The 24,842-nt window shown below is 40.4% G+C and overlaps 1 protein-coding gene across 1 annotated transcript in view; it reads left to right on the plus strand.

The window, feature by feature from the left end:
- EGF (epidermal growth factor) overlaps positions 1–24,842 on the plus strand; it is a 61,692-nt gene that overhangs the window by 22,772 nt on the left and 14,078 nt on the right. Inside the window, exons 7-21 of the mRNA XM_075500723.1 lie at positions 979–1,104; positions 2,098–2,220; positions 4,717–4,839; positions 6,054–6,179; positions 7,159–7,295; positions 9,216–9,364; positions 10,982–11,086; positions 12,795–13,018; positions 16,512–16,679; positions 17,423–17,572; positions 18,022–18,171; positions 18,821–18,937; positions 19,980–20,105; positions 22,495–22,614; positions 24,578–24,728. Of these exons, the coding sequence (XP_075356838.1) occupies positions 979–1,104; positions 2,098–2,220; positions 4,717–4,839; positions 6,054–6,179; positions 7,159–7,295; positions 9,216–9,364; positions 10,982–11,086; positions 12,795–13,018; positions 16,512–16,679; positions 17,423–17,572; positions 18,022–18,171; positions 18,821–18,937; positions 19,980–20,105; positions 22,495–22,614; positions 24,578–24,728 (2,095 nt within the window). The remainder of the gene's footprint in view (positions 1–978; positions 1,105–2,097; positions 2,221–4,716; positions 4,840–6,053; positions 6,180–7,158; positions 7,296–9,215; positions 9,365–10,981; positions 11,087–12,794; positions 13,019–16,511; positions 16,680–17,422; positions 17,573–18,021; positions 18,172–18,820; positions 18,938–19,979; positions 20,106–22,494; positions 22,615–24,577; positions 24,729–24,842) is intronic.

Raw genomic sequence — 24,842 nt, forward strand, 5'->3', positions numbered from 1 at the left:
GAAGAAGATTAGGAAGATTAAAACAAAAATAATAGTTTGGGAGACAAAAATAAAACCATAAGTGTTGTATATCTGTGAAAGCACCAGCTCTAAAAGATAGCTGAGCACAGACATGAGGCTCTGCAAATCCTTCCCATGAAAAAGATACTTGAATACCTGTTTGCCTTTTTCTGTGAAGCAGGAGAAGTAGGAAGGCTTCTGGGGATCTGTTGGGTGCTTCTTCCTGCTTCCTTTGAAGAAAGTTTGAGCATATCTTGTTGGACATCAGAAACATTCTGAGTTTAAATCTGAGTTCAAGATTTATAACACTTGTATTTCTCGTAGTCAGAAGCCAGGATCCACTCCAGTACAAAGATTCTCTAGACTGTGCTAATACTTTTTGTCCAAATGAAACGTATGGTCATTATGATCTGTCCAACTATTTTTTTGTTAAATAATGTGAGACTTGAGCACAGCTTTGTGCTAATAGTTTCCAGTCTTTGTATGCTCTCTCTCTTTTCCAGTCTCTCTCCTCTCTCTTTTTGTGTGTGTGCTCTGTCTCTGTCGCTCTCTTCTTTCTGAGTGTTTTACAGAGCCTGGTAACATATAATACTGTGCAGGACTGGTGGCATATGAAGCCTGCTACACACCGTTTTCCCTTTCATAGTCCCTGTAGGGTAGGTATGCACCCAAACTAAACGATCCCCTGCTTCAGGCTCTCTCTAGATCTGCTTGTGCTGACACGGAGCTAGAAATGATCATTTGTACAGACCTACTCTTAGTCTTCCAAGTACTTTCATTTTTATAGTGACTTTTTGGCCTGATTTTACCAAGAGAAAATAATAGAAGTTGTTTTCTATTACTAAGAAGTTCCTCAGTTTGAGCAAGTAGCTGTTGAGAAGAAGACACATCACTGAGCATCTTTGCTCAAAATAGTTTCTCCTGGAAGGTTGTTATGGTAAGAACTCCATTACATTTACACTATGTTTATTCTTCCAGAAAGAGGAACCTGTGATTTGAACAAAGAAAAGTGCAGAAGAAGAATCTGCAGGCCAGACTCAAGGACTCATCAGTGTAAATGTTCTAGTGGCTTTATTTTAAGTCGAAATAAACAGTTTTGTGAAGGTAATATGTTAATCTCCCACCAGCTTTATTCCATCAGATGAAAAAATTCTTCTGTTCTTTTACTTTACTCATATCTTGAGTATGAAAACACAGTCTGAGGTCTTAAAAAATCCAGTTGTGCTATTTCAGTTTTGTGTCCTTCCAGGTTCTGACATAGTCTAAAAGGAGACCTATGAAAATGTCATGAATGCTATTCTTGCGAGAAATTTTGGTCTTAGCCTGAGTAGTAGAAGGAGCTTCGGTCAAGTAGAAGTGCTTATGGGTGCTTATTTAATTTTTAAATAAAAATTAAACCAGATATATCACCAAAAGTGAAACATTGAAAAATCCTGCAACAAGATGGCTGTCTTAAGTCCCACCTTCAAAAAAGATACAAATTCTTAACATGTTTCTAAGCGTTTTAATTGGGATTCTTTTAATAAGAATCTAACATTACTGTTAGTAATAGTTAACATATCACTTTTAGAAGCATCTTTTTCACTACATGACCAGATTTGAAAAGACAGAAAGGCGTCAAAATTCCTAGCTTACAGGAATACAGACCTGCCTGAGCAGCCCATCCAGTTCTCAGGAAACTCACCAGGATTGCTTTCTGCATTTCAACTTCTAAACGACTTCTGTGTTTTGAGAATTTTACTTAAGTCATGTTGGAGCCAAATTTTTTAAAAGAATTTTTGTCTGAAGAAAGTGTGTAATGTAAATTTTTTTGGGTGCACACAGGATTTAACTGGCACTGGAATCTGTATGGGAAAGCGTACTAGGCACCTCTGCTGGACACATGCAGCCTGAGTGGGTTTTGCTAGAAGGTTTTAAAGCTTATTTGAATAAGGTCTGCAAACTTGCTTTTTTATCATTTATTAGGACCAACATATTTTTGTAAAATGAATGGGAAAAAGAGGTACTTCTTGAAGACTGTTAGTTTGTTTCATTAATCTAATTCCCTGACACTGGTTGATGACGTTATTCTGACACAGCAAGTGCTTCTTTTGGCAGATATCAATGAATGTGGCTTCTGGAATCATGGCTGTACTTTGGGCTGTGTGAACATCCCTGGTTCCTATTACTGCACCTGCCCGAGAGGTTTTGTTCTGCTGCCTGATAGGAAAACCTGTCATGGTAAGTAGCAGTAATACGTAAACGCCTCCAGTATGATATTGGAGAGAGCCCTCATTTAACACTGGAACCGCTGAAAGTTTTGTGTGTTGCATTGCTTGCTTCCAATCCCTTATTATGTAAGCAGGATCAGCTTAAACTGAGTGAACCAAATTCAGAGGTCATGTTTAAGGAAGTGTAAGTTACACGTGAGTAATCAAGTGTGAGCCTCTTCAGGAGAAAAAAAAAAAAAAAAAAAAAAGAGTCAGGTCTCTAGAGAGACCTCTCTGCTCAGGTTAGGCTCTGTGGCACGTTCCAGGTGGATAAGCAGTTACATCTTTTTAAATGTGGTCTCTGAATTTGGCTCACTCTGTCTAACCTGCATAACAATTTGCATAGCCTCTGAATGAGCAGCTTACAGCATCACCTTTTTTCTCTTCAGATCAGAGTTGATAGCATTGCTAATGTGCAATGAATGAAATTCATAATTAATGAAATTAAATGCATGTGCATCTATTTACAATGAATAAGACACATGGAAGTACTCGCAAAGTTGTTTATTCTGGGGGACTGCTGCACTTGTGGTTTTGTTTTTTCTTTTGTCAGTTAAATTGTGTATAAAAAGTATGCCTGAGAGAACTTATCTATATAATGTAGGTACATAAACCAGGAAGCTCTGTGAAGCTCAATAAATGTGAATAAACTAAATGCAGAGAACACAGAGAAGTGGAGGGAAAAACCAAAGATCTGTCAGTCAGTAAGCTTCAAGGACCATATTTTAGTTGCAGCATTGTGTATATTCAGCCTACAAATGAATTAAGCCTTTCTAAAGTAAGTCTAGAACATAAAATGTGAAATGCATCCAAGTTGTGAGGTCCTGGGATATTCCTAGTCACTTATCTATTTCATAATGAAGTGAAACGTAGGTGTAAACAAAGGGTCCTTCTGCCTTGTTTCCACGGAAATAAAACATTGGTATATGCCCAAGTAGAAGTGCTAGCACACCAATGAGTTCAGTCTGGATCATGGCAGGATCAGGACCTCGGTCCTGATCAGTATATTAAATATCGCTACTAGAGAGTAACAGAGTCTAACAAACTCTAGCAGTTAGTCTATTTTAGACCTCCAAGAGTCACTTCTCCCTCTCTATTAAGAGGGAGCCAGGAGTAGGATTCAGCGACCCAGTCGTGGGGGTCCAGGGTGTGTGTGACAGCTGCAGAAGGCAGCCAGATGTGACAGAAGACTACGGGAGTCCTGCAGCCAGAGGCTATTGGGAGGTGGGATATCCTTTTGTGTGCAAAACAACACTTAGACACTGTGCAACTCAGTCCTACTCTGGATGACTAGCTTGAACTATATGCCTACATTTTGAGTGGCTCAAATTAGATAGAAAATAATGTTTTTCTAACACAGGCTAGGGATGCAGCATGGACAGTATAACTCCTTAACTACTGCAGCACAAGGCAGATATGTCACCATCTACGCACCTTGAGAGAGAGAGAGATGCAAGGTGAGAAGTCCACGTGCTGACCAGACATTTTGATGCTTTGTCCTCCAAGTCCTGTACGAAGCTCTTCATCTAAAGCCACAAGCTCTAGTCAGAAAGAAACACAAGATCAGTTTCTTGACCCTCTTCACTGTGCTTAAGGGGTTAGAACAATCCAGTCCAGAGTGCAGTTGCCCTGGAGAAGCAATATTTGCAAGAGCTATGCACCATTTAAGCCAGTACATGCAGCCGATTCAAAGAAGCAGCTGTGGGAAACTTGCATTAGTTGCAGTCTTCCAGCGGCTGTTGCCATATGGCACTAGAATTGGCATAAAGAGATGCAGCACTGCAATACAGAAGGTGGAAGGAGGATGTCCTGTGAAATTGCATTAAAGAAATACTCAAAAAGATGTTGGCACTCCAACAATTATAACAGAAAGTAAAGGAAAGCTATTGCCAGGTCCTCACATGGTTTTGCCCCTACAGCTTCAAAAATTGCCACTAAGGAACATAGCTTTATTTCTGGAAGGTTCATCTCCTGTTTTCATAGATTCTAGGTCTGTTAACCTTGGAGTAGTAGGAAAGTAGTTTTTCCTCATTCTCTTTGTGTTTTATACTTATTCTTTCAGTATAACTTCCTTGTAGTTTTCAAAACCTGATCTATTTTTGATGAAATGTAAAAAAGGAAGTTTTCTAAATTATTTCTATTTTGATAACATGTCTTCATACAATTTTGGAAAATTTAAAGCTTATCAGTATAATGGCTTCAGGACCCAGCACTTTTGGCTTTCTTCTTTGCTATAATTAGGAGAGGGTGGGGGAAAAAAAAATTTTGGAAAAAACCAAAACAAACCCCAGAAAGACCACTGTAGTGTACTCTCAACATCACACTTTTCTTTTTTTCTTTTTTCTTTCTTTTTTCTTTTTTTCTTTTTCTTTTACTATTTAAGAAAATGTTAACATTTCTTTTGGGGGGATTAGTAAAAATTTTTGTCATCATTTAAGATTTCTTTTTCCTCTTTAAATTACTGTAGAGCTAATTTCCTGTACAAGTAATGACACCGAATGTAGCCATGGTTGCCTTCAAACATCTAAAGGGCCTGTTTGCTTTTGTCCTGAAGGATCTGTACTCAAAGTGGATGGCAAAGCATGCACAGGTAAGTAACATTTTTTTCTAGCTGTAGTGACTGCCAAACTGTCTTTGTTCTTGGCACTGAGAGCCAGAAGTGAATGGTAGCATTTTACACTCATTTTGCACAGATGTAAATGATTGGACAAGATAGGAGGCAATGGAATGTCAGGCACTTTGAGTGATGAGATGAGCAATACTCATCTTCATTTTTTAATGGATGCTTCTTAGCAGCAATATCCAATGTTTGCAGGCCAAATTCTTTTGTTGTCAGCACAGATCAAGGCATGTCCCAGATGTTTGTTGCAGGAGACCTCTAAAATTTATATTTGAGGGGTAATATAGGTACAAAATTAGGGCTTTGGTGAAATCTGAAGAATACTTTATTGACATCGTGCAACCCAGGTTCAGAGTCACTCTAACTTAGAGCAATTTCATCTGATTACCCACAAATGGAATTTTTGCAGTCAGAATATTTGAAGCTACTACACCCACTAATCTATCATTCCCCATTTCAGCAAGCTTTCCAAATTCAGGGGACTGTAGCTTTTCAACTGTATCTTTTCAGTCTTAGGGGTCAAGATAGCTCCATTAATGCCAGCCTTACACCTTGAAAAATCTCCTTCCCCTTTCACATCCCTGACATACTGTGGACTGTACTGTATACATAGATTCAGTCAGTGTTGCTGTTTTGCTAGGGACACTGCACTGAGTCAGCTCAGGTTGGCATTGAGGCTATAACCGTTGTACAGCCCTAAGAAGAAAGAATAGTTTATTTTTGTAGGAAATCTTGGTGGTTGTATTAGAAAGTATCAATTCACCATCCCAGCCTAATTAACTTCTGGGGAGAGAATGGCATTAGTTTGCTGTTTCTTTGCATGGAGTACAAAGGCTGATAAAATTTGTTACTTTGTTGTAGATGTGATGAGATTTGCATGGGAGAAAGAGTTCTCTGAAATAATGGAAGCCCTCTTCATATATCCCACCCCCCAATCCCTAACCCCCCCTTCTTGTGTTGTGAATTTTCAGGAAAAACTCTAGAAGAAGTTACTACTAATTTGCTTTCACTTCACTAGACTTCTGCTTTCAGCAGGAGGCCTTTCAGTAAATCTATTGGTCACTGAGGCGCCTTGCACTGTAGAAATCCTAAGCAGAGTGAATCGTTCTCTTGCTTACACCTCTGATTTGTTGTATTTTTTTCTTAGAATGGCAAAGTTAAATTTTTCACATGTTCTGTTTAAGGTTGTACATCTCCAGATAATGGCGGCTGTAGTCAGATATGTTCTTCTTTAAGCCCATCCTCCTGGGAGTGTGCTTGTTTTCCTGGATATAATCTTCAGCGAGACAGAAAACACTGCACTGCTACAGGTCGGTATCTTGGTATGCCTGTATATTTCTGCCAATAAAAGCAAAAACATTTTAGAGTCCTTTAAAGTGGATTGCATAACTGGGATCCAATTTTGCACTGGTTTTAGGTTACTTTGTGAAACTTGGGAAGTATTAGATTTTTGGGAAAATAACCTATTTTGGAAACATACCAGAACAAGCACCAGTATATGGTTCAGTCTCCCTCACAGAAGATTCATTCTATTATCCAACTTCTGCATTTCACTCTGGGCTCCTGTACTGCGGAGGTCTATCTGCAGTATGCAGGTTTTTGTGCCTTCGTATAAATGTGGGTGTAGTTTCTGCCCAGTGTTACAGAATTGGGGTTGAGGTGTCTACATTTGGAGAACAGGGCAGGGAACAGTCTGTCGAAGGACCTTCCCTACAAGGATATTTCTCCCCCACTGGCCCCAGGAAGCCCAGGTATTTGATGTGATGTTTTGATTCCAGACCCTTCTGTTTCTTCTGAGAAAAGGGCAGACCCTGGTGAGCAGCAAGGTATAAGCAATTGCACGAGAGAGAGGAGGGAAGAGAAGTTTGTGATTTGCTTCAGGAATAAGGGAAAAGCTTTATTTTTTGGAGGACAGCATTTTTCTTGCTTTTACTGTGAAAGGCTTCTCATGTGCAAAAGTCAGCTGTTCTGGCATTTATGGTGATGCTGTGAAATGCAGAGGGAAGATTGTCTTGAGTCATCAGTGTGAAGTGCAGTGGGGCTAGTGACTGCCTATCACAAATTTTGAGGCTGATCTTGGGCAAGGCACTGATGCTGAAAACCTATATTCACATTTATCTTTGGTTTCTGAGGCAAGTGGGCAAGTAGGACAAGGGTCTTCATTTCTTCATGCTTCTGTTCCTCATTTTGCCTTCTACTGTTACTTACAATGTTAGCTAGGTAGTGATGCAGGCTAGAGATTGCTTTGAACCTAGTGGAATTAACATATGTGCAAATTTTCATCAACAGGTCCCAAGCCATTTTTGTTATTTGCAAACGGCCAAGATATCCGTCAGATCAGTTTTGATGGAACAGATTATGCAAGTTTACTTGACTGGCAGATGGGAATAGTCTTAGCACTAGACTCTGACCCGGTGGAAAATAAGGTAAGGCATTAAAAATGAGAGGATTTTGAAGTGTTGCAAGGACAAATGGATTGGGCTTTCATGTGCCTTAACCTTTCTGCTGTCAGTAATCCAGATTACACGTTGTGCTGCTCGTTGTTCTGTTGCCTGTCCACGAGCACAACTGGTACAGGATGCCAAACACTAGTTGAAGAGTTTCATCCTTTACTTACCAAATGTGCTTTGTACATTGACATGGCTAATTCACAGAGAATTTGGATCTCTAAGTTCACTTCAGGCATGATTTCAATTTCAAGAACTTTGTGTGATTGATAGTTTTCTCCCTTAAAATTTCAGTACTGTTTTCTAGAAATATATTGTGGGTTTTTTTTCACTGGGTAGTGGTAAAAGCAACAGTATCTTTTTTTTCTGTACAGCTACATCCCACAATCCCTAGTAAATGTAGGAGTAATCTTAACAAGAATTACTTCCCGTGTCCTGAAATTATTGAACAAAACTGCGGAATGCTCTCTGGGTTTATTGCTCTTATGAAATGTATTCCTCACATTACAAGATATTGCTGTTGAAACGGGCATCTTCTCTGCATAAAGAGCTGTTTGTCTGTGTGGCCGCATCCCAGTGCCCTGCTCCTTGCCTGCAGAGTTGGGAAGAATAGGAGTTCAGCTGTGCTTTGCTAAACCTTCTGTGGCGAAGAGTTATTTTTTTCCCATGATGAGACTTATTTACACTGTAAAAGTGTTACAAAAAGATACTGGATGGTACAGTGAAAGCTGATGAGGAGCTCAGTTAAGTTGCTGGAAACATCTCAAGGCCTGGACGGACACAGCCAAACAAATGCAAATGTTACCAGATCTGCCTTACAGGAGGATTGCTGGAACATCGCCACTTGCTCCTGAAATAGGGCCCTGCTGGGGAACCAGCAGTTGTTCTGTGCTGTGCCAAGTGTAAATCAGCTGCGCCGGTGACGCTGGGCGTGCGCTCTTGTCCCACTTCTGCAGGGAGCTCTGCACGACGGAGGGGTCAGCGGTGTGGAGGCGAGGTGACGTGCAGTGGGCTAGGCAGGCTGCAGCAGGCTGGTCCTGGTGGCACAGGGCTGAGGGGCAAGGCAAATTAGCTCAGCGTCGCTCTGTGCTCCCATGGTAATTGAATTAGATGCTTTAATGCTAGAGGCCTCCCTCCTGCTTTGTTTGGCCTCATGGTTAGCATAAAAACAAAGTCATTTGTTTTGTTGCCGCCATTTGCAAAGAAAGCCTCAGCATTGCTTTGTATATAGTTCTGCCATACAGTGTTTAGCTCCCTCTGAATATCAAATACAAGGCTTTTTTTTTTCCTCATCCTTGGAAAACACAAACCTAGTTTCCCCACCAGCAGAGAACTTTTATTTTGACCCCAAACTGAGAAGCCTCTTCTGGAAATGTTAGAGCCTTACGGAATAGACACCTGGTAAAAAAATTAAGGTATGTGCAGGCTGAAAGAGGGAAAAAAATAGAAGCAAATTATGTAACTCCTTTTCCCTTCCCAGCTGCTTGACACACATACACTACTACTCTCTTCTTCCCTCTCCCCCCTTTTTAAAATGAGCAGCTAGTGAAATGATAACATGCTGCTTTTTGCCTGCTCCTCCTTTTGCTTCCTCAGCTGTGCTTCATGTGAGGTAGCTGCTCGCTGAAACAAAACCACAGGGTATTCAGAGGGCTGTATATAGGGCAACCAGGATTTACAGCTAAGCACAAGCTGCCTGTGGAAGTCATCCTGGTTGAAGGATAAGTGCCTTTTTATTTGATCAGGGATCACAGGTTACCTGTGCAGCTTTTTGTGAATAAGCAGTTCAGGGAACTTTCAAGATGATAAAGTTATTTCAGAAGTGGAACTATTAGACAAGGGAAATAGAGCAGAAAGTGAGATGGGAACTAATAATACCTCATCTGTTATTTCTTCCAGATTTACTTTGCCCACACTGCCTTGAAATGGATAGAACGAGCTAATCTGGATGGCTCAAATCGTGAAAAAGTTATTCATGAAGCTATAGATATACCCGAAGGCCTTGCTGTGGACTGGATTAACCGTAAATTGTATTGGACAGACAGAGGGTACATGCTCCACAGTGCATTTATGTTGAAGCATGCCATAAAATATTTGGAATAAATGACTGGTGATACAGAAATAGCTGAGATATCACTCTAAATTCAGTAACGCTTCACATTCTGATTGGGTAGCTGTAATCTCAAGTATATACAGTTGGAAGGTTCTTTAAAACTGAAATGCTCTAAGATCACTTTGAGTCTGCTATTGTATTTTTATCTTTGTCTTTCCAAGAAGCAAGGGTTTGGACACAGTTGCAAGGAATCTAAAGCATGTACTGCATGTATACATATCTGTATGCGCACATGCACGTGTGAATATATATATATATGTATACACTCATATTTATATACATACCCTGCATGTGTGTATATATAGGTATATCTTTATATATATAAAAATAATGAGTATTACTGCACCGAGTACAACTTGGACAGAAGTCAGCATTGCTGACAGCTAGAATCATGCCCCTTTAAGCAAATGGAGAGACTTTGCCAATTATCTCTGATAAAAGAGGAATGGCCACTGGCAAACAATATGACTTCACATTTCAGCTAATACCTAAACTTACACACAGAGAGACACAAAATCAACCTTTGGTGAAAATGCAGTGTCAGATCAGAACACCTAATGAAGACTCCTTGGAGAGCGGTCATGAAACATCAGTATGACCCATATTTTATTAGTCAATAAAAAAATGGTTTTTGAATGTACAGATCACCCTCCTTCTCCCTTTTAAATATGCTGCTAGCCCGCTTCCTTGCTATTAGGTACAATCTTGTCTACATGATTGTGCTCCTGTATAAATGTGCCAGTGTTTCTTGTGAAATTGGAAATGGTGGTGCTCGTGTCCATAAGACAAGAATCAAGGGTGAAGCTGTGAATTTGTATCTGCCACTTCCTTCTCACTCACTGCATTTGCCTGTTTGTATTCCACATTGGCACAAATATATTTCTCCTTCCATCTTTGTGTGGCCTTTCTTTGCAGGTTCAGGTAGGCATGGAAGGCTTGCTTTCAGGTAGAGGCTGATAATTGTTTGGCAAGGTGAAGTTTGTAGCAATAAGTACAGTTTTCTGGAAAAAAATTGGATTGGGAGACTGGCAACATAGATTCTATATTTGACTTGCCATAGATTTTAGGAGTGATCATAAGGACCTTAGCTTCATTCTTTCCTGTAAAATAAATATAATATGTAAATTGCTTGGTGATTTCTGGATGAAAAATGTTATATAAAAGTACTATTTAAAAAAAAATCTTTATACATTTGATAACACCATTCAGTTAGGAGCTTGTTTTCCTCCTGACTCCCTTTAAAGCTAACATTCATCTATTAGTGATCATACTTCCAAGTCATTATTTGCCCAAAAAAGGAGAACTTCATGTCTCCTGCAGAGCAGCAGGTATTTTATCATCATGTCCTGGACCAGATAATGAGGCTGTAACATTAATTACTTGTTGATGAAACAACTAGACATCCCACATCAGCAGGATTATTTCCTGTCGTTGTAGTTATTTATTACAGTTTTGTGCTAAACTAAAGCAATGCTAAAACTTAGTACGTTCTGCCTGAGAAGGTAATTAAAAAGATAGCAGGGAGGACCTAACAGTGCCATGTGTGTTGCAGGAAGGCATGCATCGAAAAGAGCAATCTGAATGGAATGCAAAGAAAAACGATCATCTGGGAGGATATCTCCCAGCCCCGAGGGATTGCCATTCACCCATTTGCTAAGTAAGGAGTGATAAACCCGGTTAATTGTGTAATACTTGGGGAGGCTTTTTAAAAGTGAGCATGCCAGCCTTACCTTTTTGGCAGTCAAAAAGTGCATTAGTGTCGTGTTAGGATAGTCATTGCCTTGCAGAGTTGTGCGAACTGCAATGTTTTATTGCTTGATTTCTTTTGTGAGTTGGGATGTGTGCATTTCTCATAAAAATTTAAAAAAAAATACCAGAAGCATTAAAGATATTGTATGCAGTTTAAGCTAAAGAAAATCGCAAGTGACTGAAGTCACCCTGACAGTTGTAAGCACCACATTACAAACTTTGATGGTTCCATATCTATTAGTGTGAAAAAGGTAGTCACTTTTAACCAATGGTGCTTACAAAGGATTTTTGTTGGCCATGTTTCAGTTTCTGAGGAAACTAAACCAAATCTACTGTTGTGGAGATGTGTTGATTTAAAGGCACCTTATATCTTCTTATCTAGCGCTGAGATGATCAAAGGAGTTTTGAATGTTTAAACTATTGATGAAATTCTGGCCATTTTAATCAATGGCAAAGCCCCATGGATTTCAGTCAATATGCCTCTGGTAGGATGGTTTTAAATCTGTTAATTTTTTTTTTCTTTTTTGATGCTCATATCCTGCTGTAACTAAGTACTGATGAATGAAGCTGAGTTGGGGAGGGTGTTTTGTTAGCTTCACTCTGTACATAAAAGACCTGAAAGAATCTTTCAGTAGAGGTTGAAAATGATGGAGATGTTTTGCAGGAAAACTTTTAAGAACAGGTAGGTTCAGGGAGATTGTTTATTAGAATTAGTGGTAGAGGCAAGGGCTACAAGAGGAAAGGGAGGAGGAAACATCACTAAAACCTTCCTTATTAGAAATTTAATGGTGAAAGGAGGAACAGACATTATAGCAATGCCCATAATTGTAAAGTCAGTATTAAAGAGAGATCTGAGACACAATTAAGACTATTGAGAATACCGATCCCTGCATTGGCTACAGCAAAACTGCTCATGTAAATAAAGCTAAGTGAATCTGTGAGTTATCTCAGTAAACCTGACAGACAGCTGATGCCTGGGAAGACTGGAGTCCAAACTTCAGAAGTAATTTGTGGGTTTGACTATTTCCATTTTAAATGTCCATCTTGCACTGTCTGTTCTTTGAAAAACAGTAAGCACTCAGTGAGTAACATTCAGAACTCTAGAGAGAGACATAAAAGCAGAAAAGAGGCTGGGCCTGATACTGGTTTATTTTTTAAAAACAAAATAACCTGAGGGCTCTTGCTTGCTTTCCATGGGTGGTGGGTATTTTTGGTTCCATTTGTGCATTGTTACACCCTTGTTTAGACAAGGGGCTGGCTAATGCATCGTCTTCTATTGTCTGGGTTTGCTAAACTGCTATCATCAGTCATGTGGAAAACACAAAAAGCAGATATGAAGAGTTGGCAGTTAGCATAGGCGGGAGGAGTTGTTTTTCAAAGGTTTTGTGCCAACGAACAGAATGGGGATTCTGCATAAGTCCCAGTGTAATCACCTGGAGTCTTACGGCAAGTGTGAAAAGATGAGCAGCCAATATATTTGCTTGAAGCATGCACTTTTTCCCATGTGTCTCAGGCATGTATTTCTCTGATCTGATCTTTCTGCTTTGAAAGAACTCCATGGAGAGGAGGACAAACATTTACTTACTCACTTCCTGTATACATTTTGTTTTCTAAAGGAGATTATTCTGGACTGACATGGGGGTCAATCCCCGGATCGACAGCTCTTCATTAGAAGGCATTGATCGCCAGGTTATAGCCAGCACTGGTCTGGTGTGGCCCAGTGGAATAGCTCTCGACTACTTAGCCAACAAGGTGTACTGGTGTGATGCTAAGCAGTCAGTGGTTGAGAGCGCAAACCTGGATGGTTCTGGTCGTCGAATTCTTGCACAGAATGATGTAGGTGAGGCTTTGGGGTTGATAATTACCTACTGCTGCTTGTCAATGTGTGTGTGTCTGCATACGTGCATATGAATTACTGGCCAGTGGCTGTGCTGTATATCCCCTGCAACTCTGTGTTGAGGTTAATGGCATCACTTAGTTCTTCATTCTGTTACCCAGTTGATTTTTATTTATTCATTTTAGCAAAAGAACACCTTTCTAACACTCTCTGCTTTTACTAATCAGCCACTTTGCATTGTACAGAGAACTTCTCTGCCTTCACAGAAAAATGAAAAGAAGGAAAAAGTAAAAAATGTGGTTTGCTTGTTCCATGCATGGCTGCTTAGTGTAATTCAGGTTTTGCTGTGTTTATTACACCAGTGAGTTATATTGACATAAGCTGGAAGAGAATTAATCTTGGCCATTAAGGTCCTTGAGCAAAGAACCTGCGTCTGCACAGTGTTGAACACTGGGATGATTCTAAACACACGATAGACACTGAATGGAAAAATGATTTATGCAATATGCTGGTAGTAATTATGGCTGAGACTTCTATTGTTTGTCACATAACTGTGTTGTTCTAGAGCAAGAGAACAGAAGTATTAGCAAGGAGGAACTGATGTTGTACCACATCTAAAGTAAACCATGTGTGTAAGAATCCAGTACATAGCAAATTAGTTTCTGGAGAGGACAATTCCCTTTGTACATGATACTTCTCTGAGGACCATTTTGTAGGTGTGCATAGAAAATATGGGCAGAATGAGGACTTTTGGCTCAATACCACAACTGCCATGGGTAAAGACTTTACGGTTACTCTGTCCTAGTCTGTGCTCTGGGAAGGCTTGTGTTCATCTCCTGAGCCAGATGCCCTCCCACTTGTTTGAAGGTGAGCGGAGTGAGGTCTTGGAGGGAGCAGCGTTCTCCAGATCATAAGACATCAAAAGCCCTGAGCAGAGTGACTTCCCAGCGTTACTCTCTTTTCCCCTGCTGTGCACTTCACCTTGCAACTGATCTGCAAAGGAGGACCTTGAAGCCTGAAGTTTCTCCACAAGGAATAAGATAGTGTCTTATGGAGAGAAAACAGAGAATGAGAGCTAGGAGCGCTGGAGAAACACAGGGTATGGGAAAGTGATATGGCTGTCAGGAGGTGGGAGAAAAGGACATCAACGTCTGTATGGAAATAAATGAAAGAGATGAAGTGCAGACCTGTAGGGGTATGAATTTAGAGAGGCAGAGAGAATTGATATCCTGATGTTTTCCTAATGCTGTTAGTGAGACTAGAATTCAGCTTCAATTCTTGGACGGCTGTACACTGGAGGACAGGAAGGTGGCATCTCTGCTTCATAGGCGTCCTGCTGTATCATGAATTTTTATTACAGCAGCTCCCTCTAGTGCCCCTGTACTGAGAATTCATTCAGTATAGCTGCATGCAAAATAGGTAAAGTTATTTCTGTTTTTCTGCTAACACTGTTTTCAGCCGTAAGTAAAACAGCCTGTAAGCACCTGCCCAAGGCAGTGAACAACACATTTTGTTTATGCAATGGGTCGGGTTTGCACAGTTGTGGAAAGGGTTCATGTGATTATTCATTTTTCTGTTGCTGCTATCTCTGTTGATGACACTACACTTCTATTTTTAATCCTTAATGTATTTATAAGTTAAGAGGTTAAGGAATTGCTGGTCAAAGCGGAGTGTTGTTTGTTCATAGTGCAAGCTACAGATCCTAAAATTGTGAGTCAATGTTTGGATGGGGGCAGTATCTAGACCTTGGGCTGGTTGCTCAAATTTCATGGAAAGAAAAACTAAGAACCACGCCCAGCAATTAAGTATGGTTCAGTGGAGGTAGTGAAGTGCTAACAACAACAATATGCTCTTCAACTTAACACTTAAGAACACTTAAACAGTATCTTAGAATTTTTCTTATGTAGGAGTGGGTTTTTTCAGTTTATTTGTCATGTGTATTTAAGATATACCAACACATACTCCTACAAGGTTCTAATTTATCTGTTGTTTTGCTTGCTTGTTTGCTTGGCTTTGATTTTTTTAAAATTATTTTTTATTTTTTAAACTAATATCTTTTGGGATCCCAATTTCATTACTGAAATTAAACATCACCTAGTTGAGGTCTACATCAAAAGCCAAAAACACAGATCATAAAATCACGTGCCTACAAAACATACCTTTCAGAGGGGCTCAGACTGCAGTGGTACAAAGTGAAGGGCATATTCAGACTGTGAGTAAGGACCAGAACAAAGCAAACCTGCTTGAGCCAGGAAGCACTCACTCTGAAACCAGGTGGACATCCATGGAAGAACAGTATGTGTTCTCACCTTCCATTGCAAAAAGCTTGCCCAAAGGCTATCTTGAAAGCAGGAGATTTCTAAATGTATAGAAAGAATGCATAGTCCCATATGGGCTAATGACAATTTTCTATCATGACAGAGATATTAAAAAGAGTCAGAATCATTTTGCAAAGATCTTTATATGTCTAAGTAGGTCTGCCGTTTTATATAAAAGTGTCCTTTGGATTCTGAATTGCTGAGCTTCTCTCTGGAAGTCAAACTAGGGATCTGAGTTTTCCTAGTGTAGATAATGTTGTGCTACCAAGGAAAAATTGCTCTGCTCTGAACTTGGGGTGGGATTTCTCTCACCTACTGTTAGTCATGTATTAGGTGCCTGGTCTAAGCTGGTGTCTAGATTCCTGTTGTAATCAGTGAAAAGAGAGGAAGCTACCTGGATGATCTATTGCATCCTGTGGTTTGTGTCAGCTGTTACTGTTAGTTAGCTGGCTAACAGACAAAGACTAACTAGTCACAGCCTACTGCTGCTAGTTGGCTGAAGTGAGGAAAATTAATTCCCCTCTTGAATTTTGCACTGTGATGAATAGGCTAGTGAATGTCTGTGCATGTTTATATGTATGTGTGGACCACTGTATTGCACTTGCGTGTACTTTTGGCACTTGCAGAGACTACACACTGGCTTTGAGGTCCTACCATGAACCAGTGGCTATAGTGTTTGTAGCTCCCAGGCTGCCCCGTGCCGGTACACTTGTTGTCCTATGCAGGACGACACATGCTATGAAGTCCTCTCTTCCCTGTTATGTGAAGACTTCAAAAGGAGCTGTGTACCTCAGCAGCTCTGTGCTGGGCCACTTACTGGCAGAGGAGGGAGGCACTCCGCTTCCGAAAGGCTAGTCCCAGTGCTGCTTCACAAAATGATGATGTCTAAAGTAGAAGCATCTTGTGAACTTGATCTGGTTGGGGGTCACCAGCAGTATAGAGACTGTACTGAGCCAGGCAAGTGTCATAGCCTCCTCTGCTAAGCCCATAAGTAACACATGCCCATGGTCCATCATTCATGGACACTCATCCCTCCCCATGAGATGTCAAAGCGGAGAAGTGGCTATGGCTATGCCACTGTGTTAGAAGTAGACCTGTATGCAGATACTGCTTTTGTTTACATGGTTTCTTGTGTATGTTCTACAGATGTGGAAATGAGAAATCTAATTTCTTTGTAGGCCACCCTTTTGATGTAGTGGTGTTTGAGGATCACATTTGGTTTTCTGACTGGGCTAGGCCATCACTAATGAGGGTGGACAAGAAGACCGGCCAAAACAGGGTACGTCTTCGAGGCAGCATGCTGAGACCCTCATCAATGGTTGTAGTTCATCCTTTGGCGAAACCAGGTATACTGCAAAAATTAAGCAGTCATTCCCTTCCAGCGTCCTCTTGTTCACTGATATCAGTAGAATAGATGTCCTTGGGGAGAAGATAATCTCAGAAATAGGCTCTTTAAAAGGCCTTGCATAGTCAGACTGGCATTTATGGAAAGATTGGCCATGTGTCCCAGGAATGCTAATTTTGTATATTTATGATCATGCCCAAGAATAGATGCTGATCAATTGCCACAAGGCTACCATAGTCTCCTAATTCCTATTTATCCTAATTTATTAGCACCCCTCACACACACAAATAATAACAAATGACATGGAGAAAGATTTTGTAAGATTTATTAGTTTTGGATCAAATAATTTGATTTTCTGTTGGGAACAAACTCCCTGTAAGCAGAAAAAAGTAATTCAATAGACCAGGATTGAGAGAAGGTGATCACAGGTTCCCTATGCCCTTGCAATGTTCTTTCAGAGAATGTTAGGACTCTAAATATTAAAGGAGAAATAATAAAGGAAATAAAAAAAAAAAGCGATACATTTATTAGATAGAGAGTATGCGAATCTGCTTTCCTGCCAGAGGCTAGGTGATAATATCTATGCTTTAATATATGCATCTGTTTTTAATTAAAAAAAAAAAAAAAGGATGTTCTAGTTTTTGTCAGCCTTTATTCTTTTTCCAACTGCTTCAACTCTGCACAGCTAAAAGGAGATGTTGACTGAAGAAGCAGCTTGTTAAGTTGCCTGTTTTTCTGCATTAGGGGCAAATCCTTGCCTTTATGAGAATGGAGGCTGCGATCAGATCTGTGAAAACAATTTTGGAGTTGCCCATTGCATGTGCCATCCAGGATTTCGGAAAACTCAAGATGGAAAAACCTGTCATGCTCTGGATGCTTCCAACAGAACAGCAGGTACAATCCTCCAGTTCCAAAAAAGACCCTCCCCAAACCTTGAGGATCCTGACAGATTAGCATTAGAAAATATTAACCTTGCTCTACATAGTAATTGCTGGTTTCTCTGAAGAATGAAAACACTGGGGTGTTGTCCAGGGACAATAACGTGTTGTCTGACCATTGTAATTTTTCCCTTGGCATAGTAGCAGTAAGAGAGATGTGTGCAGTGTTGACAAGTATTGTGAGCAATGAGTTGCATTCCTTGTCTTTTGTATTTGAGAAAACCCACCAGTTGAGTGGTTTTAGGAATAATTTGAGGCCAGAAACAGGCTAGTCTGGAAGGATACTGATGTTTATTTTAAAAGGAAACCACCATGATTATTGGAAAGTAGACAAGTGATAGGAAATCAGAAAGTTAGTTCAGTAACTTTAAATAGTTTGTGTCACTTTTTTCTTGTCTTTTTCAGGAAGTGTCTCTGTGCACAAGGAGGTAGTGCCGATGCCAACACCAGAGACCTTGCTCCGGAGCACACAAAGCAGTGGGATATTCAAGGATATGGACAGTGGGGAAAAGCAGAAAATCAGCATTTTGTTGATGGCTGAAATCATGGTATCAGGTAGAGTCTGATGATTGTCTTCCTTCTATTTACTGTGAGGCTCTGAACAGGTTTATAGAACAGAAAGAAATCATAGGCCTTAAAGGAAGAAAGGCTCAATGTCAAGCCTGGTGGCATTCATGCTCTTAACCCTCTTACAAGAAGTTGGGCCTATGCAATTATGCCAGGTAGGACTGCCTTTTTGTTTGTTTGTCTCTGTGTTCCTTTGCTATGTCAACAAAACTTGATAATATTATCCAGGTCTAGAGAACAAACATTTCTAATTTGGAACACCTGTGAAAGTCTCTCCCTTAGATTTTATAAGTATATTAAGTTCCTCTGAACAAAATTGCAGTAAACCCATTGAATTCTACATATGTTCAATGACACTAGATCATTAAATTTTGCAATAAGTTTTGCATACAATATTCAGAAATCCTGACACTAAATGACACTTCAACTCCATCTAGACAAAGACGACAGCCCTAATGATTGTATTGGCTTGTCATCGTTAACCCTGGAGAGCTATGTTTCAAACTTTGACTGTATGTTCTGGTTTTCTTGTTAGTTTTTTGGTTGGTTGGTTGGTGGGGTTTTTTATATACAGTACCTCCTTTGACCTGTCCAAATGCATCTAGTGGGGTTTTTTTTGTTTTTGTTTATGCTATAGATCAAGATGACTGCACGGCACTAGAATGTGATGTCAATGCACAGTGTGTTTTGATGGAAGATGGTGCTATATGCCAGTGTTTGAAAGGATTTACCAGGAAGGGGAAATCATGCTATGGTATAAAAGACATTAATACAACCTTCTGGAAAACTGTAGATTGGGGGAGAGGAAGAAAATCTGTCTTTTCTCACATTGGCAGCTCTGCTGCATGAGCCATCACAGAAAGGTCAATAGTATTGCTTGTTTTGAAAGGGATGATGAGCAGAGAGCATGTGAGATGAAATGGCTAATTATCACGTCTTATTTTCCCCTGAGTCATGAGTGTTAATCCTATTAATATTAACAAGCAATAATGGGGATAATAGGAATAAAAGCATAATGTATTTATTTGTAAAAATTGCCTAATTATAAAAGCTCAGTCCATAGACATGATAGTTAATGTATAGTTTAGAGGTATGTATTAAGGAATCTCTTAAAAATTAGTATTCCTGATGTAATGTTTATATAAAAGTGCTGCTCTTGTTTCTTTCTAGCACTAGAAAGAGACTCGTAACAATCAGACAACACATTGCTCAGAGTGGTCTTTAAATTTTTGGACTCACATACAACATAAATGGAAACACTTTGTTCTCTCATAAAAGCCAAGACAGGAAGGCATTAGAAACAGAACAATTTACCATTTGGTGGCTAAGCATGAAGAATCACAGGAGTCTATGTTGCTATGGAAAGGAAAAAAGAAACTGGAAGGTGAAATGGGTGTAATTTTTTTTTTCCATTGTGGTACCCTTTTTTTTTTAAGCTTAGGTGTTCTTTCTCAAAACAAAGTTTCTCTCTGAGTAGGGTTTAAGAATATAAGGCTAGTTTTGAATAGGATCATTCCATCCAAATGGGATTTTTTTTTAAGCAAGTGGTATTTGTGGAACCTCTAAGTCTCCACTTGAAAGTAGCTGGTTGACTGTCTTAGGCTCTTTAGAACATCCCCATCAAATTTCATACCAAGAAAAGACCACAAAGCCCTTCTCTTCTCATTTGCTTCAGATGCACAAATGAGAAGTGACAACATAGTCTGAGGGAGATTCATGATGTAGACATTTCTTTTTATTGATTTACTTGATGGTTTCAAGACCCATGTGTCCCATCTCCTTGTTTTGTCTCACAGATGTTGATGAGTGTGCTGTAAATATGGACCGCTGTAATCGAAATGTGTCGGGCTGTATCAATACAGAAGGGGGCTACGTCTGTAAATGCCTGGAGGGCTACACTGGAGATGGAGTCCATTGCCAAGGTACAGGCATGTGTGAGGGCTGTGCTGTGCCTGGAAGGCTGGTGCAGGACGAATGAGCAAGAGACGTCTTATGATTTGGGCTAGCCTTGCATCAAGCTGTGAAGCTGTCAAATGAGCCGTTCTGGTTCTTTTTGAAAAATCTCGTAGGGGCATGGATCCTAACAGTGGCTCCCCCAGACAGTTGACATTCATCATTTCTTCCTTTTTGATTCTCTCCTTCCTGTTTGAAGTGTGGCAACCTCAGCAACTGATCAATATGCAAAGCCTGTAGTTCTCAGTGGATACCTCCTCTCAGTGTTTGCAGTCTTTTTAGTAGTTACAGCAGGAGAGAGAGGAAGAGTAAAGGGGAGGAGGGAAGTGGAGGTGAAGCAGTAGAGCTTTATTGGAAATCGTTGCCATGAATATAAACGAAAGCAGGATTGAGTGTGTCATAATACTCATCAAATAATTCCAGGGCTGTTTAATAGGCATGAAGTTCAAGGTGTTGACACTGACAACTTGAGTACATTTAGAGTCTTGTTAATAATCAGACCCACTGATTTTCCCATCCAGCTCTAATGCTAGGTCTTCAGTTCATTCCCTACATTTCTTAATTTTTTAATCCATTTTGGCAGTAAATATGAAGGAACAAGAAGCTTTTTCCCCCCAGTATTTGACTAGCACACAGTTTTTTCAGAGCTTTATGAGAGTCTTGGCTTCTCTTTTGTCCTTTTCTTTTTCCTTTCTCCTTTGTAGCCTAATTCAAAGCCCATTAAATTTGACCCAGTTCTTACATAGTCTTTAGTGGACTTTGGTTCTTTGACACAGATAAGGATGACTGAAAAATTAAGAACAATGTCATTATTATGGGCAGGGTGTGGAAAGTATCAGAGGCAGCAGATTCGAGAAGGCATTCTGCCTACAGTGGTCAGAGAGCTAGAGCTCATGTCTTTGAGGATGTTTGGAAGTGCAGGCAGAAGTGACAAGCTCCTCTTGCTGTCCCAGCACCACCTACAAGGCATGTCCCCAGGCAGCCCTGGGCTCTCGCTGTCTGTGGTATAGTTGCTCAGCTAGAATGATCGTGGTACCTACCACTATTATTGAAAAACAGTCCATTATCTTCCTGAAGTCTTTAAGTCCAGAAGATGGTAAGATATGTCTTCACAGCATTTTATAAATGATGCAATGTTGTTAAGATGTAAACAGAATTGAAGCTAATTTTGTGTTTGATGGCTTGAAATGTACTATAAAAACCAGAAAGTGGTAAGTGATTTTGTACTTCTGTTTTAGATGCCTGCATGCATGCACAGTGTCCAGAAATGTGTCAGTACATCCAGAGATGGTACAAGATGAATTCATGCTGTATTGTTGAAATCACATTTCTTGGAATATGCTGCAAAAGTTTTGTTCCTGTATTTTTGCCTTTAAAAGTGATCTAAATTTTCTCTACTGTTTTGGGCCAGATCCTGTTAATTTTACTGTAGAAAAAGTCCCAGTGGTTTAAGGAATAATTTCACACAAATTGGGATGGTAGATCTGTGATTTTGTTTTCCCAAAGTAGATCTGGTACAGGTATTCTGGTGACAGTTCATAAAATGAATCGGAGGCTCCCAAACTCTGGTACGTGAACCCTTTCAAAGTTGCCACCTTTGAGGGTGGTGCTTAGGCACTTAGCACCATGCAGGTGCCAGCCCAGGGGGTGAGTGCCAGACTGGCTAGAGCTGCCGCCATGGGCTCTGCTAGGGAAGGTGTGGAGGCAGGGTGAGGGTGTGCAGCAGGATGTGGATGAGAGGTATATATGCACCTAACACAGGCTCTGAGCCTGGGAACTCTTGTTGTAATCAGGGAGCCTCTTCACAGTAATTTAGAGGCACGCCTCATTTAAGCGTTTACACAAACTGGATAAACCTGTAGGTTTCTAGACCCTTTCCTTCTGTCTAAACTTTTTGTCTAGGCTGGACCAGGAGGATGGTACAGGGGTGGGCAACTCCCCATTCCCAAACCCTTCTGCTGTCTTAATGCAAGAATGCCAACTGACAGTACTCCAGTACTCGTCCAGGGTGCAAGCTATGACTAGCAATGCCAGGAGAATATATCTAGTAAAAAAAAGTCTTCCTTTCAACTCTGCTGTACTCATTATGTTTCATGGGGAAGCCTTTCCTTCCTTCTCCGTGTGGAGAGCTTGTGCTGCAGCATAGCATGCTCTGAGAGGCTGGGAAGTTGTGATTACTTGGCATAGAAAGTATGCTGGTTGCTCTTCCATTACGTTTTCCATGAAGGCGTATTTGCAGAGGGAAGGTCTTTGGTGTTTTTCCCCACTGCCAGGAGACTGCAATGCTGCAGCTGCTGCCCTTTTAACCGATGCTCTGAGGCATTTCGTTCTTCTAACTGCAGACTGTTTGGGTGACAGATATTGATGAGTGCAAGACAGGGTCCCATACCTGTGGAGAGAACATAACCTGCACAAATACAGAAGGAAACTTCACTTGCTCGTGTGCTGATGGTGCTTCTGGAACTGGCATCAGTTGCAGTGAGTACATGGAGTGAGCAATTAAAATGAAGTGGCCCTTAACTAAGAACTGTGCTCTTGGATAAATTTTATACCTGGAAGGAAAGGAAACCCTGTATAGTGACATACTGGGCAGCTTGTGGATCCATTTAGCATTGCTTTATGGAGGCTGTTTTGAGGTGGGCTAAGGAGATCAGATCCAGGTTTAGTTTAGAAATTTCTACATTAAGGTTCAATGCTAATTTTTACTGTCTAAATGTAATGACACATCTATCTAATGGCCTTTACAATCAATAGCAGAAGTAAATGCTCCTTAGAGGTAACATTTTTGGAGGTCATTTCATTCTGTGTCATTTTTCAGACTCTCTGTGCCTTCTTTCCCTCTGCAGAAGGCTAGCATAAGAACTGCGCATACTTTAAGTCCCATTTAATTCTTCAGAATAAGCTAGTCTTTCAGAGCCAGTGGTTAATTTTTCAAAAGGGCTCTGAAACTCTTTAGAAAATCTGGTTACCAATTTAATGGAGGGAGCTGCTGAAGGTTCAGCACTAGTGACTATCTGACCCTCATTTCAGTGCCTCAATGGGACAGCAACATTCTCTGAAAATGTGGAGCTGAGTGACTCATCATACTTCATCGGGGGGAATTTTGCCCCAGATCAAGTGACTGTCTGATGATGGAGGGACACTGTGTGATTTTCACAGATCTGTTTCTGCAGAAAACCAGAAGGAAATTATGGCTTTTTAAAGTAAAACACTACCAGGATCCCCCCCTCCCTTTTCAGTTACTTAAGCTTTCAGTAGTTTCAGGAGTCATGCAGGAAATGATGATTTTAAATGATGCATGACTTGGAAGTAATGCCTTCTAGGTCCCTCAGCTGTAATTCTGATCCCATGTCTTCATGTGTGTTAACACACTGTTTTAGTTCTTTGCCTAATAAGCTCTTTTAGCAAGCTGAAATTTTCTTTGCAGAATGTTGTGACACCTGGGGCTCACTAAAATCACCCGTCCCTTTCCATTCAGGCTCTTTGCCATGGCAGTTCTCCTGCAAATGAAATTTTAAAAAACAAATGTCATTGAAGGTCATGTTGCAATAAAACTGGTGTGAGTCATAAAACTGATCCCATAAATGTATGAGAGCGATTAGGCGCATTTGTGCTAAGCCATAGTGCTAGAAATTCTTTGCCATGTAGATGTTTGGTTCTGACCTATAGATTTGCTGTAGCATCAAAGTAGGCAAGAAAGCGCTCCTTTTCTGTAAGGGCATGTCTGTGCTGTAGGTCATGCTGTGCAGAGATATTAGAGCTCCCTTTAAAACTAGCTAGTTTGGATATCTACGTAGGTGACTGTGTGTGCAATTCAGAGCAAGCTACAGAACCCTTTGAAGAATTGGGTCAATAGAGTTCCCTGCTTCCCCAGTGATGCTGTTATCTGTACCTGAGCTAGCTCGAAACAATAAAAAGTGATCTGCAGTCACACACAGATGCAATCAACTGGATGGCAGCAGAGTAGAAATAATCTGCGAAAGAATGACAAGTTGCATGTGAAAACTTCTCAGTCTGAGATCCAAGTGCGTGAAATACAGTCACCCTTCACGTCTATATCTGACTCTGGTACTCTGTGCATGGTAGAGATTTACCATACCCTAAAGCTGCATAAGTTGCAAAAATCCTTTAAACGTAAGTAACTAGACAGCCAGTGCAGTTTTTCTTCAGAGCTGTACTCACACATCTAAATAGAATGCAGCCAGCCTCTGTGGGTCTTTCATTGCAAATCTAGAATCAAGCATATTTAGTATTTTGATCTGAAGTTCTGTGTGCCTAAATTTGTTAAGCAACATAAGCAAACAGGTAAAACACAAGTAATTAGTCAAAATTAGAGATTTTTACCTACTTCCCTATCTTGAAGTTCTGGAACACTTTCGGAAGATCACGTTGCCAATGTGGCCGAAAGTTTGAGATGTCCTTGTGAAATCCTATGTTTCAGAATCTACTGTGTCCCCCACCATGGCCAGCAATGAATACTCTACACACCCTGCACAAGGCGGCACTGTAGGATGCCCTCCTTCGTACGAGTCGTACTGCCTCCATGGTGGAGTGTGCAATTATGTTTCTGATCTGCAAGACTATGCCTGCAAGTAAGTACAGAAATTTGTATTGTCTGTGCTGATGAATGGTATCCTTAGGGCCCAGTTGAGTGCAGACAGTGAAGTGTTTCTCCATAAATTATCTGTTCATCACTCATGCTAGCA

The sequence above is a fragment of the Mycteria americana genome, chromosome 4, assembly GCF_035582795.1.
Source record: "Mycteria americana isolate JAX WOST 10 ecotype Jacksonville Zoo and Gardens chromosome 4, USCA_MyAme_1.0, whole genome shotgun sequence".
NCBI lineage: Eukaryota > Metazoa > Chordata > Aves > Ciconiiformes > Ciconiidae > Mycteria > Mycteria americana.